Source organism: Macaca mulatta, chromosome 4 (assembly GCF_049350105.2).
Source record: "Macaca mulatta isolate MMU2019108-1 chromosome 4, T2T-MMU8v2.0, whole genome shotgun sequence".
Lineage (NCBI taxonomy): Eukaryota > Metazoa > Chordata > Mammalia > Primates > Cercopithecidae > Macaca > Macaca mulatta.
In genome coordinates, this window is record NC_133409.1 from 21,586,880 (window position 1) to 21,602,269 (window position 15,390).

General features: G+C 37.0%; 2 protein-coding genes across 3 annotated transcripts in view; one reads left to right on the top strand and one right to left on the bottom strand.

Annotated features, from left to right (window-relative positions):
* TRAPPC3L (trafficking protein particle complex subunit 3L) overlaps window positions 1-2,129 on the bottom strand; it is a 45,388-nt gene extending 43,259 nt beyond the window's left edge. The window contains 1 exon segment of the mRNA NM_001194514.3: window positions 1,992-2,129. Within this exon segment, the coding sequence (NP_001181443.1) occupies window positions 1,992-2,033 (42 nt within the window). The 5' untranslated portion in view covers window positions 2,034-2,129.
* Window positions 387-15,310, top strand: CALHM4 (calcium homeostasis modulator family member 4). 2 transcript variants are annotated; one of them, XM_028847054.2, is made up of 3 exons: window positions 387-445; window positions 10,751-10,817; window positions 14,587-15,310. In XM_028847054.2, the coding sequence occupies exons 1-3, from the start codon at window positions 387-389 to the stop codon at window positions 14,971-14,973; spliced, it is 513 nt and encodes a 170-aa protein (XP_028702887.1). In that variant the 3' UTR covers window positions 14,974-15,310. The 2 variants fall into 2 exon arrangements, with proteins under 2 accessions (XP_028702887.1, XP_001111367.2); XM_001111367.5 differs by lacking the exon at window positions 387-445 and having other exon boundaries at window positions 10,260-10,817.
* Window positions 15,311-15,390: the final 80 nt, after the last annotated feature.

The window sequence follows — 15,390 nt, forward strand, 5'->3', positions numbered from 1 at the left end:
ACAGGCAAGTTATGACAGTATACTACTGTATTTCTTTTTTTTACAAAATCTGGTTTGAAGTAGCCTTAGAGGTCATCTGTACAATTTTTCCTTCCTCCTATTATTGCAACAATTCACACTTTTGAAAACAAATTATATTAACATTTGGATACATTGATGTGGGGTGGGGGAGAGAGAGCTGTTAAATAAAATGAATTTCTCAACATGAGAACATCCTTCTATGCATTTGCTTACATGATAACTTGCAATGTATTTTCATGGAGGACAGTTTTTTAAAAATACTAATTTCTAACATAAATTTCTGTTTTCCTAAAATATATGCCAGCCATGTTTTCAGTTGGAAGGAAGAATTGGATAAGACTTCTCAGGAGTCTGCACAATCCCTAATGGCTCCCAGATCTGCCAAGGAGACCTTCAGGATAAACCCAAATGTAGCAGCAAATTTGTGAGTTTCTTTTCTTTTTACTTAGAGAAAAAAGGGGAAAGTGATATTTCCTTATAGATCTCCAAAATATATCCCATTTTTAGAGTACATTATAAATGAAAACTAAAGCTTAAGACAATTTAGGTTTGACTTAGGATTCTTCCAAGAACCTAATAATAAATCACAAGAAATGCTGGTAAATTATCAATGAAAAGTCTGCCTAACATATAAGAGCCACAGCAGAAGACAAAGTGCTGCCATATACTAATGCTACAGCATAAAGATAAACAAAGGTGAAGGGGAGAGAGAGAGAGAGAGAATGAGATTGTTGTAACTACCAGTAAAACAAAAGAATCTGAAAAAAAAAAGTAAAAAAAAATTATACCCTACCTACATGCCATGGTCCCAAAATTGTGTCCATTTATAATTAAGGCCAAACTGAAATAATGGAATTTATTCTCTGTCCCTGATGGGTGGGCACTATTATATATTGAAACCTATTTTATTTCCAGCTGAGTTTCTGGTTCAGTACCCATAAAGGCCAGCTTTCTCTATTCTGCTTCATGGCCAAGGACTGTACCTTGAACTGCCTGTTCAGCTGGGTCTCAAATCCATACCACAGATGCTAGGAAAGGTCAACATAAGTTTATCTTCATAGTTTTTAAAACAATAAAAATAATCATGTGAATATCTGAGAGAACATCATTAACTATTTCAGTAGGTTATGAATGTATCAGGATAAAAATACATTTTAACTGCGTTATAAAATCAAGTGATTTTGGTATAATAGGAAGTATGTATCATTTATCTTTAGCACTTGAGAGTCCCACAGGAAAATAAATCAAGATACCAGAAGGCCAGAGGAGGTATCCGCAGGCATTTCAAACTGAAGTGTGCCAGTTAGTCACTACAATTCTAAACACCAAGTCTGAAATTACTTAATTATATCAAATGCCCATCAGTCTCCTGAAATAATTAACAGAATTTTAAAGTTAACAATAAGTTTTTGTATCTGTAGCTTCTGAATGGCTAAAACTAAGAGAGTATTAAAGAATGTTATTTAAAACTAATCTGCAAAAAAGTAAGGTTTATAAATAACTCTTAACCTGGAATATATAGAAAGGATAATAGGAAACATTTTTAAAGGCAATCCTTTTTTGATGACCTATTTCTATTCAGTTTTACACATAATCAACTATATATATACACACATATATATACCTGTATACACATACATATATATATAAATTCCTATTTCCTGAAGTATGAAATACAAAAAATTGCTAATGTTTTCATATCTTCTGTCAGAGGCAAAAAAAAATTGACACTCATATGGATATAATTAGTCAGAAAAGAAGACCTTAAAGTCTGTATAAAGAATTGATTATTCTTTATGTGGGAGATAATCATAATTATTCCTGGATGTATCATTTATGATTCACCTCGCTGAACACTCTCTTTCCTCCACTAAAAATTCTTATAGCATCACTTTTTAAAATAAATCAGAAATCACTCAAGAAAACATTTTCTCTGAAGTAGAAAAAATCTCTTTGTAGAAAGATCTTACTATTTTATGGTATTCTGGTCTTCGGTGTGCAGGGCGAGACATAGTGCGTGATAGATGAAGAACGTGATCTTCAATTTATCTTCTTTTGTCTGTTTCTTAAAGGTATATCAGTCCAGGTCTTTTTGTTTTGTTTTTGTAAGCTCTTCCTTGCTTTGAGACAGGAGTGCTACTTCTGCACTCTACTGCTTTTGCTCTTTGCTGAGCATAACAACAGGATTTTCTTATAGCCACGTAACTTGCCATGGATCAAATAACTGCTTCATTTGTAAGGATGAATTGTAATCTAGAGCCATAAAAGCTGATAATGTGAAGTCAGACCTGAAGCACCGAGACACAAAAAATTCTTTAGCCCAAGGGAGTTCAAGAGTGGTGTTTTGTTCTCATGCCAATACATTGTTTTAAAATCATAAACAGAAACCTTTGCAATCCAAGATAGATCTAAATGTTAGCATTATTCAGTCTTGGATTGATTGTTGTAAGAATTAGAGAGACAAGATCAGCAATCTGTAGGTAATAAATCCTGAGTTCAAACCTGATCCCTTAATTACACCAATGGTTATCATATTGTCCCCAAAACCATAGATCCCTATCTTGTGTGATTGCAGTATTGAAATATATCTGGTAACCTTTTTTTCTTTTCATTAGCAGCAATCAACAACATTAAGGAGTGATAGGACGGGCAATATTTTCTTACAAAACTGTTGTTCAAAATGGGTGCTCTACAGTATAATAAAGTATAATGATCTGGTAGAGGAAGTAAGCCCTTAGCTTTCTTTTGAGAGTTCTGGAGACGTTAGCTATTGAAGGCTCTCTTTATTTATGCAGAAATACTTAAAGTTCAAATAAAAAATCCTTTCACCTTGACAACTGCAGGGTGCAGAGGAAGATCAGAATCTTTCCAGAAACAGAAGCGGAAAATTCAGTTTAGGAAAGTAGTTTTCTACTACTTATAGTTTGAGTCCATTCGTCCTATTTGTTCTGGCAAATTCTTGCTATAAAGGGACAGACTCAAGAATACTTTGAAGAAAAGTGTGGTGTAGTTGAAAGAACCTAGGAGGACTTGGAAGGCTCAGGCTGTTGCAGCCCTACCATTTATTGGCTGTGTGGCCTCGGGCAAGCCATTTTATTGCTCTATGGCTCAGTTTCCACATTTGCAAAATGGCAACAATATCACCCACCTCACAGAATAATTGTGAGAATCAAAGACACAGGTGTGCCATAAAACACATTAAATGCACTATATAAAGACTAGTTACGATAGGTTATTCTTGTAGTTGGATAAATTGAATGGAATTTTACAATATCTACGGTATTTCCATGACTGCATATGTTCTATGACAGTATGATCTCAGGAAAATTAATTTCACTTGGTTGTGGGGTAGGGGTGGAGAGTTTTTTAGTAGCAATTAATAGCAACTTATATGTATATCAAATTTACAGTTTACAACATGGTTTGCATTCTCTTTATCTCATTTTAACTCAAATACAATCTATGAAATATTACTGTAATTGTGGCCATTTTATAGGATAAGAATCTAAAAGTAGAGAGGTTGAGAAATGTGTTCAAGGTTATCTGGATGTTGGCAACAAGAAGGGATCTGGACTAAATTTGATGATTCCAAATCAGATATATTTGGTACTGCACACACTCTAATTATGTTAGAGCAAACTATTTTAGAGACGACTCACAAAGCTTACTAAGGTTCAGTGACAGCATGTTGCTGGGTCAATTTGTGGGCAATCCTGAGTTCTGAGTTAGATACTGCAGAGAATAACATAGAAAGGGCCTGTGTGCTTGCTGCGAGGTGATGGCAGTACTGGAATCAATTTCACCAAACTCTAATGGCTGTGGTATGGTCACGTTAGGGCCATCGGGAGAATTCAGGATGTCATTGGGTGTATTAGAAAAAGTCAGCTTGTATTTCAGACTGACATGGTTCCCCTTTGCCCCATGACCTTCCAGTCAAGACACAGAGCTTGAGGAAGGAGCAGAGACCCTGCCAGGTGCTACTGTACAAAGCACAACCTGCACGACCACAGCTGTACTCACTATCACAGGGGACACTGGTTTACTGGTTTTCAGACTATGAAGCCTACTATTCTTCAGCAGCTCTTAGGATGCCAGTGAGCCCTGTGTTCCACAGACTCCTTTTTTAATGTAAAAGTACTCCTCCCTTAAATAGAAGAAAGCAGAGAGATGATGTTTCAAGCAGGTACATGATCTATAATGTCTGCCCTGGCAGCCAACTAGGAAAGATATTTATTCAAGATATTATTTCAAGATAATGCATAAGCAAAGTTTTTCGTGTTTTACTAAGAGTTCTTTAGTCTTGTTAGGACTAAATTTGGAACTGGGGTTAGGAGAAAGACTCATTCTTCAGTCTAGTCAAACTGCACTGCAGTCAACCAACCCAAGGAAATGGTGAATTGTGCTACGCTCCTAGGCTGGTCCTTTGGGAATACGTGGGCAGCAGAGTAGACACTTGGGAAGGTGCTAATAAAGGAGGACATCCACTGATCTGTGGGTTGTATGATCACCCACAAACTATCAGAGAAGACAAAGGTCTGAATGTCCCTAAAACTTACGTGTTTAAACTTAATGCCCATTGTGGCAGTTTTAAGAGTTGGGGCCTTTGGGGAAATGATTAGGTCATGAAGGCTCTGCCCTCGTGAATGAATTAGTACCTTATCAAAGGGCTGGAAGGAAATAGCTTAGACTTTTGTTGCTTTTCTGCTATGTGAGGATATAGCAACAAGGTGCCATCTTGGAAGCAGAGAAGAGCCCTTGCCAGAAAACAATGCCAGCACCTTGATCTTGTACTTCCCAACCTCCAGACCTGTAAAAAATAAATTTCTGGTGTTCACTAGTCTGAAGTATTATAACATCACAAAAGAACTGAGAAAATTGATTACTCATGAATGTAATCATTCACAGTCATTGACAAGTTACACATTGGCACTGCAGATGAAGTGATTAGTTCTTTCAACAGTAAGCAATAGTAAAACTTGGGAATTTATCATCTACAAACTCCTTTACAGCAAGAATTTTACAATCCAATAATGACATCTAATCAATCAATGCTCCATCCTTTCCTACATAATTCCCTGAAAGAATGGTCTACAGTTTCCTTCTCTACTTCCTTACTCCCCATATACAGATGCTCCTCAATTTGTGATAGGGTTATATCCCGATAAACCAATCACAACTCAGAATGCATTTAATATACCTCACGTACCGAGCAACACAGCTTAAGTTAGCCTTCCTTAACATGCTCAGAACACTTACATTAGCCTACAGTTGAGCAAAATCATCTAACAGAAAGCCTATTTCATAATAAAGTATTGAATATGTCATGTAATTTATTGAATACAGAACTGACAATAAAAAAACAGAATGGTTGTATGCATGTTTGATGTAGGGTTTCTACTGAATGTATATTGCCTTCACACAATTGTAAGGTGGGGACCATCTATACTTTAATTAAGTTGATTTTTAAATATAAAATTATAAACATAAGGAGGCCGAACATGGTGGTGCATGTCTGTAATCCCAACGCTTTGGGAGACCGAGGTTGGTGGATCATCTGAGGTCAGGAGTTTGAGACCCTGGCCGACATGGCGAAACTCCATCTCTACTAAAAATACAAAAAAAAAAAAATTAGCCAGGTGTGGTGGAGGGCACCTGTAATCCTAGCTACTTGAGAGGCTGAGGCAAGGGAATCAGTTGAACCTGGGAAGCGGAGGTTGCAGTGAGCTGAGATGGTGCCACTGCACTTCATCCCGGGTGACAGAGTGAGACTCTGTCTCAAAATGTATATATATGTAAAAAATAAAAATTAAATTATAAGCCTAAGGAAAGATGTGGTATTTACTATTAAGCTTTACTAAACATGTTGCTATATACACTTCAGGCTTTGCTTTTTAAAATTTTTGTGTTGATACATGATATTTATGAGGTACATGGATAGAATATACAATGAGCAAGTTAGGGCATTTAGGGTATCCATCATCTTGAGTATTTATCATTTCTATGTGTTGAGAACATTTCAAGACCTCTTTTCTGTTTTGAAATGTAAATACACTACATATTATTTATATATATATATATAAATCTCAGACAAAACTTGCTAAGTTTGTTCTTTGTACATTTTATATATTTTCTGATATTTACTTGATTGATTCATTTCTGATAAAAGCATATTAAAAATATCTCTCCAACCAGACATGGTGACTCACGCCTGTAATCCCAGCACTTTGGGAGTCCAAGGTGGGCAGATCACCTGAGGTCAGGAGTTCGAGACCAGCCTGGCTAACATGGTGAAACTCGGTTTCTACTAAAAATACAAAAAATTAGCCGGGCATGGTGGCACATGCCTGTAATCCCAGCTACTCGGGAGGCTGAAGCAGGAGAATCGCTTGAACCTGGGAGGCAGAGGTTGCAGTGAGCCGAGATCGTGCCATTGAACTCCATCCTGGACGACAAGAGCGAAACTCCATCATATATATATACACACACACATATATATCCATAATTGTAAGAATTTTTCTTTATAATTTGATTAGTTATTGCTTTATATATTTCAAAGTTATACAGTCACAGACACACAAGTTGACAATTGCCAAAATTATTCCTTTTGACACTTTTTAGTTAAGTTTTGTCTTCTGTTAATATTATTGCTCCCATTGATATATATTTCAGTACCTTCATTTTCAAGCATTGTGGTACAGTTTTGAGAGTATCACTTGTAAGCAGCATGACTCTATTTTCCAGTGACTTTGTAGGTAAGTTTAATCTAGCTCTGGAATAGTGGTTAAAAGCATGTGTCAGACCACCTGAGTCCCAATCCTGGCGCTTCTGCTCATCTGTGTGTGATGGGCGGAAGGGCCACGTCAATTTTCCTGGGTAATCTCTCCACACCTTAGTCCTCTTATCTGTAAAAACATTGAGGATATTAGTATCTCATCATAGGGTTATTGTAGGAACTAAATAACATAAAGTTCTTAGAACAGTAACTAGTGTCCGTGATTGTTAGCTGTTGAAAAAATTTTTTTGTTGTGATTATGGATATATTTAGTCCCATTTCTACCATTATTTTCTGTTTTCTCTTTACCAGCCTCTTTCCATTGTTTACTCTCTCCTTTCTTGTCAATATTCTCTTTGTATTTCCTCTTTTTTGAATGATCTATGCGTTGGATTTCTATTCTTTTAGTGATTACACTTATACCGCGGAAGCCACCAAATAAATCAATGTAATTAACATTTCCATCATCCCTGTTCTAGTTGAGTTTTCTCAGATTCTGTATTTGTCTATTCGGCATCCATTAATTACAAGGTCAAATAATGGCCAAGTTGCTTACATCACCCCTGTGATCAAAGCCCATAATCTGAACCACTTCCTTATCTAATTTTCACTTACCAAGCCAATATTTACCCTCCCTTAAATAAACTATGGCCAGGTCACAGGCAATATCCCAGGTCACAGGGATAGCCTCTGTGCCCCAAGGCCAATCAGAATTGTTTAAGTGAGCCAACCCTAAGTGTCTTCCCTGACCTCCCTTGCCTTTTCCACACAGTGCCCAATAGAGGCTCTAGCTAGGCTTTCCCTGCCACCTCTTGTCCCTTGACCAAACCTGATGTGCCCCCATGATCTTATGTGGCAATAAATTATTTAAATGGCATTGGCCTCTTTGTGTTGTCACTCAGTCACCTCCTTAAATTAAAATTCCGCGGCACAAGTTGATACAACCCCAGAATTACAAAGGGATATTTCTCATATTCCTTTGTAATCCCTCTCTTCTTATCCCTACTTCCAGACTTCCTAGGCAAGCACTGGTCTGTTTTCTGTCGATATAGATTAATTTACATTTCCTAAAATTTTACATTAAAAGAATCATACACTATGTACTTTTCCTGAATTATTTCATCCAGAAAATTATTTCTGAATTCCTTCATGTCACTAATATATATTAGGTTGGCACAAATGTAATTGTGGTTTTTGCCGTTACTTTCAATCGTTTTATCCTTTTTTTTTTTTTTTGCTGAGTAGTATTCCTTTGTATGAATGTATAATACTTTGTTGATTCATTCCTTTGTTGATGAATATTTGGGTTGTTTCCAGCTTTTGGCTATTCTAAATAGGGTTGCTATGGACATTCATGTGCAAGTTTTCATGTGGACATGTGCTTTCATTTCTCTTGTGTAAGTAACTAGGAGACAAGTGCTTATGTTATATGGCAGATGTATGGCTACCTTTTAAATAAAATGACAATTTTCCAAATTGTTTACTCCATTTCACATTCCCACCATGAGTATATGAGAATTTCAGTTGCTCTGCCTCCTTGCCAACATTTGGTATGGCTAGTCTTTTTATATTAGACATTTTAGTAGATATGTAGTGACATCTTATTATAATAATACATTGCCTTAGTTGTTACTTTTGAAATAAAAATTAGTTATTTCTGAAGTGAATGGACTTTTAAAAGATTATACTTGTGCCCATCATTATTTTTTGCTCCTGTGTCTCTCCTCAGGGCTCATTTTTCTTTTTGCTGTAATATATCCTTTAGTAACCCTCCTAATGAGGTTCTGTGGATGGTAAATTCCCTTAGCCTTGATGTGTCCTTATTTTGCTCAGTCTTGAATGATAATTTGGCTGGTATTAAGCACTCTGAAGATAATGTCTTCTGGTCTTTACTGTTACTGATGAGAAGTCTGCTGTCAGTCATTGCCCTTCTTTTGTAGGTTATCTGTTTTTTTCTTTCTGATAGTTTTAAAGAATCTCTATTTTTCACATTCTGCAGTTTTACTCTGTGTTTAGTTGTGCATTTATTTTTCTGTATATTGCTCAGAATACCCAACATTCTTCGGATGTAAGAACTTTTCTTTGATTCTGCAAAGTTCTCAGTTATTTCTTCTTCAAATATTGCCTTTCTATTCCTTCCTTTTTTCTTCCAGAACTCCTACTAGACATATTGTATAGTTGCTTAACTGTTTTCAAAAATAATTATTTTATTTCTTTGTTTGTTTATACTGCATTTTGGGTGAATTTCTCAGTACTACCTTTCCATTCACTAATTATGTGTTTAACCATGTTCAGTTAAAAGTTTATTTGAGAAGAGAAATGTATATCATATTCACTTTGTATAAACCCAGTCAAACCTATTTCGGTGCCCTTTATATTGAAATTCTATAATAAATATTTACTGGTTAAATACACAAAGAAAACATCTTACATCTTACTTTTTGTTTTCAGATATATAACTTTATTAAAAACCAAATATCGGCCAGGTGTGGTGTCTCACACCTGTAATCCCAGCCTTTGGGAGGCCAAGGTGGGCAGATCACGAGGTCAGGAGATCGAGACCATCCTGGCTAACACGGTGAAACCCCGTCTCTACTAAAAATACAAAAAAATTAGCTGGGTGAGGTGGCAGGCGCCTGTAATCCCAGCTACTCGGGAGGCTGAGGCAGGAGAATGGTGTGAACCCTGGGAGGCGGAGCTTGCAGTGAGCCGAAATCGGGCCACTGCACTCCAGCCTGGGCAACAGAGCAAGACTCTGTCTCAAAAAAAAAAAAAAAATCATATTTTCATATAACAAAAAGATACCTATAAGCAAATCTGCAACTTAAATTTTTAAGCAGCACATAGCAATATTCTGTGAATGCAAGCAGATTTAAAATTTTTATGCAAAGTTAGAATATTTTGTTGTGATTTGGCTTTAGGGGCATCTAGCTTTGTTCTTTCCTTCGGGAAATCTTTTGAGCTCTTCTAGCAGAACCCTTAGGAACATTCCAGCCAGCCCTAAATTTTGGATTGCTCTAGTATTTAATAATTTCCATTAATAATTTTATTATAATTTTATGGTGACAAGATGCTGGTCTAGTACAAGGTTAAGAATGTCTCGTTTTGCTTTCAATGCTCTATTTGCTGGTGCTCAGCATTTTGTGTCATACAAAGCAGCACACAGAAAGATGGAGGCAGCCTGCTTTCTAAGCGAGCCTCCTTTTTAATTATAGTAAAAAAAAGAAATTCCTCCCTTCACTCATACCTAAAGGAGCTTGCTCTCAATTTCTTTCAGCTGTAATCAATCTGAGCTCAGCGTTTTCAAAGTACACAAGGAAAGATGCTAGAATCCTTTAAACATGTAAGGATGTTGGATCACTTGACACAACCAGTTAAACCAGTAAGATCCCATAAAATGGTTATAGCTGGCGGAGTCTAATGATCAGAAAGGGCCACAAGCTGATTTGTGTAAGAGCTTCCCACGATGTGCCCAACTCTCAACAGTATTGTGTCTTCTCTGCAGAGAAATGGTATATTTATCAATTCTTTAATTGCAGCTTTGACTGCTGGTGGGCAACAGCTCTTCTCCTCTTCCACATTCAGCTGTCCTTGTCAGGTTGGAAAAAATTTCTATTATGGTTCTGCTTTTCTTGTCATTCCTGCCTTGATCCTTCTGATTGCTGGCTTTGCTCTGAGAAGCCAAATGTGGACAATTACCGGTGAATACTGCTGCGGCTGTGTCCCTCCATACAGGAGAATCAGCCCCCTAGAGTGCAAGCTGGCTTGCCTTAGGTTCTTCAACATCACTGGGAGGGCAGTTGTTGCTCCTTTAACCTGGCTGGCGGTGACCCTGCTGACAGGCACGTACTATGAATGTGCAGCAAGTGAATTTGCATCTGTGGACCATTACCCAATATTTGATAATGTCAGTGCCAGCAAACGAGAAGAGATCCTAGCTGGGTTTCCATGTTGCAGATCAGCTCCTTCTGACGTGATCCTAGTAAGAGATGAAATAGCTCTTCTGCACAGATACCAGTCACAGGTAAGTAGATTTTTTTCCCCCTGCTATGTTATCCCATAGAACTACAGTCACTGGAAACATTGCAGATTCCTACTGCTTCTCATATTCTCTGATTATAGAATACAATACTAGATACTGTTCATCAAAGTGAGTTCTACTGAGCGAATATACATAGTTAGCATGTTGGGCTTTGGAGTCAGCAGAACTGAGTTTTAGTCTTGCTTTGCCACTTATTAACCTGCAAAACCTTGAGTAAAATGGGGATATTAATGGCACCTACCACATGGGGTTGTTGTGAGGAATACATTTACCAATATATTGGAAGTGTTTGATATGATTTCTAGAATCTATATTAAGAACAATAGATTTTAGATATTATAATGAATATTATTGCTATATTAGTAAATCCCATCTTCTGTATATATATTCTTAAATATGCATTTTTTTTTTTTTTTTTTTTTTGAGACAGAGTCTCGCTCTATCGCCCAGGCTGGAGTGCAGTGGCCGGATCTCAGCTCACTGCAAGCTCCGCCTCCCGGGTTTACGCCATTCTCCTGCCTCAGCCTCCCGAGTAGCTGGGACTACAGGCGCCCGCCACCTCGCCCGGCTAGTTTTTTGTATTTTTTTAGTAGAGACGGGGTTTCACCGTGTTAGCCAGGATGGTCTCAATCTCCTGACCTTGTGATCCGCCCGTCTCGGCCTCCCAAAGTGCTGGGATTACAGGCTTGAGCCACCGTGCCCGGCCTTTAAATATGCATTCTAATGTATTACTATCTCATCTAAAATTATAGGAAGCTTAATTATAATGAAAAATAATTCCAGTTGTGATTCTAAATTTGGTGTCTATGGATAGGTTTATGTCAGAAAGTAGAGTGGGGTGGGAAGAAAGCCTGAACCCTACTACATTTATAGGTTAAATTTTTAAAGTGCTATTGTGCATTTTGTCAGTAGAAAGAGTGACATTGGCTGTCATCAATTTCTCCAAGGGATTTGAGGAAAAAACACATTCTGAAACCACTGTCATATAGTAAAAGCATAGCTTTTTAAAACTACTTATTGCAAAGGCATGCATATTTTTTCACTGGTAATCTTAGAGTTACTACATTTTAGAAATGCTAAAGTTATTTAGTCGGGAAAAGCTACCATCAAGACACAGAATATCAAGTTATTGCAATATGGCCCAGTTTTTAAAAAGTTAGAAATACCATTAGATATGCTCTGTCTTAACTTTTAAAATACTAGCCCTAATGCTCAGAGGAGCTATGTAAAAATATGTGAAAATTCAGAAAATCAATAAAGTATAACTTAAAATAATTTTCTTGCTTAAGAAAAGCTAAATTGTAATACGCATTGGTAAGATTTTCTTAAAGTCAAAATAAAATGTGTTATTAAATGCATACACAAATTTCTGTGAAAAGACACTTTTACAGTTCTGAGTACCATTGCCAGTAGGTTGTTTGGTTTTGTGACAACAAAACTTACATTTATTGATGTACTTTTCATATACTGTATAAATATTTCATATCTTAATTCTAGTTCTGATAATATTGAGAGATGGATATTACTACCCCATTTTACAGATAAGTAAATCAAAGCTCAAAAAGTTTATGTAACTTGTATAATTCAGGGCTAATAAACTGGATCAAGATATCCCAAGATCATGCTATTTCCTTTTCACTAGGCCGTCTTCTGTGACTGTCTCAACCTTCAATCACATTTCATTAATATGTTATTTTTTCAGTTAGATTTTTGTGAGACAAAATCGCCTTAAATTCAATTATCTTCTTTGCCTATGCCCCATTCTAAAATATCTTCCTGACATTAACTTCACCCCATTTCAATCTACCTTCTAGACATATGCCAAAAATATCTTTCTAAGTCCAAACTGAATGATGAGATCCCTTCCCTACTGCATATGAAGCCCTTCAGTGATTTTCTACTAGCCTAAGAACAAACCCAATTTCTTGGCATAACATGCAAGGCTTCAACATCTTGCCCTTGACCACTTTTACATGACTCCTACGAGCATGTGAGTCCAAATGTCTTGAGGTTCTGCCAACTATTCATGCTATTTTTCTTTACCTTCTTAGAACTCGCTTTACCTTCTTTCATCTGGTGAACTTCTTTTTAATAATCTAGGCTTTTGCATTATCTCCTCTGGGAAGTATTCCCTGATACTCCTTTCCCTTAAGTGAGTTCATTCCATTGTGCTTCCTCGGGTGCTCTGATTACTCATATCAAAAACTATCCCATTGTGTCATATTTCTTGGCTTGCTCATTTGTCTCCCTTTTCAGGCTTAAAAATCACAGAGAAAATGAATGCATCTTTAATTATTCACATCTGAGTTCCCCATAACCAAGCATATGTATTACACACGGGGGAAGGTCAACCTGGAGCTCAGTAAATGATTGTTTATAGATTAATGGGCATCTGGGATGGTTTTTCCTCCGCCATGCTGGCCTCTGTTTAGTTAAATGGTAATAAATATCACTTTGTAGGTTTTAACCTCCATAGAGTACAACTATCCCACTGTGCACACACTGGAAACTCCAGGCCTGTTGATAAATCATAAGATGCAGAAGAGGCCTTCAATACCCAGACTGTGACTGCATACTGCTACCATCCCCAAATATGTGGAACTTACCTCTCTCACTTAACATAAGAAGTGCAAAATATTGAAAACAGTAAAATGAAAAGAAAAAAAAAGATTCTAACAATAAAAAACAGCCATTTGAGTCAATCTTTAAAAGCCAACTCTAAATAGTCTCAAAAACTAGTTCATTTTCCTTTTAAAGTATGTTTCAAAGACACATAATGAAACTGGTCAGCAAATGATTATTTGAGGATAAGGGAAATGAAAAGGAAAACAATAATGTACTACATGGCACAGTGACTATGCTATTTTTTTTTTGTCTTTTTTTTTTTTTTTTTTTTTTGAGATGGAGTCTCTCTCTGTCACCAGAGCATTTTTATGGCATGATCTGGGTTCAGTGCAACCTCTGCCTTCTGGGTTCAAGCAGTTCTCGTGCCTCAGCCTCCTGAGTGCCTGGAATTACAGGCATGTGCCACCATGCCCGACTAATTTTTGTATTTTTAGTAGAGATAGGATTTCACCATGTTGGCCAGGCTGGTCTCGAACTCCTGGCCTCAAGTGATCCACCTGCCTGAACTCCCAAAGTGCTGAGATTACAAGTATGAGCCACCATACCCAGCCAACTATGCTATTTAGAATACATTTAGATACATGAGTCTGTTCACTGACTTGCTTTTTAGCTGCAAAAGAGGAAAGAGCAACTCAGGAAGAAATATCAATGAACACCTGTTGGTACATCATTGAAGACACCTTAGAAGGTTACTATTATTATGTATCATATCATTTTCGTCACCAACATTATCAAACATTTATTAAACACTCAAAGAATGCATAGGCCTGTACCTGAGAGTTGAGAAGGAAGGTTGAACTAAAAGCAAAGAAAGGTATGTATCATATGTAAGGTTAATTGGTGGGTTATAGCATCTGTCACTTCAAGGACTGTATTTAGAATCCATTCCAAGTTAACTGGTCAAATTTCTTTGTAACTCAAAAACCAAATTGAAATGGCTGGGCCTATGCCCTCCATGAGATCTATTTCCAAATCATATCATTAAAACGTTGTTGACATATTAAAGATGGGAAAAGCAAATTTTATGCCCATATTTTAGTTTGTAGGAATCCCTCCTCCCATGGCTGTTGCTTGAATATTTGATGTATTGATACTTCCTGTTTTTCTTTTTAATAATGATGTGAAGATGCTGGGTTGGATTTTGATCACCTTGGCAACCATTGCTGTCTTAGTCTCCTGCTGTGTGGCAAGGTGCTGCTCTCCCTTCACCTCTCTGCAACATTGCTACTGGACCAGCCACCTCCAGAATGAGAGAGAGCTCTTTGAACAAGCAGCCGAGCAGCACTCTCGGCTCCTCATCATGCATCGCATAAAGCAGCTATTTGGCTTCATTCCTGGGAGTGAAGATGTCAAACACATCCGCATTCCTTCTTGTCAGGACTGGAAAGATATTTCAGTACCCACTCTTTTATGCATGGGTGATGACTTGCGAGGTCACTATAGCTCCCTTGGAAATAGGGTGGATGAGGATAATGAGGAAGACAGATCAAGAGATATTGAATTAAAACCTTGATTACAGCACCCTTCTCAAGTCAGATTGCTTAGCAGATACTTGGCTTTTATGATCAGGGTGTTTCAAAGTAATCTCTTCATCTTTTTCTTTCTCTTCTGATATTTGTTTATGTAAGTCCATCTCAAATATTATTTCTAAAATCAATTTATTAGATGATTGTGCCAATCTCTCATTTTGAAATTTTGCCAATGGTCTGGTAATGCCTAGAGTGGAATGTGAAGTCACGTGGAAATTTGCATCTTAGTTGTGTTACTTAGTAGCTGTGTGAAAATTAGTATTTCTGCGTGCTATTTTGTCATCTGCACATTGTAGCTACCTCCTAGAGTTATTATGAGAATTAAACATGAGAATACAAAGTGTTCAGCACAGTGTCTTTCATCAAAATAGATGCCAATAAATGTTACTTTCTCTCTTTTT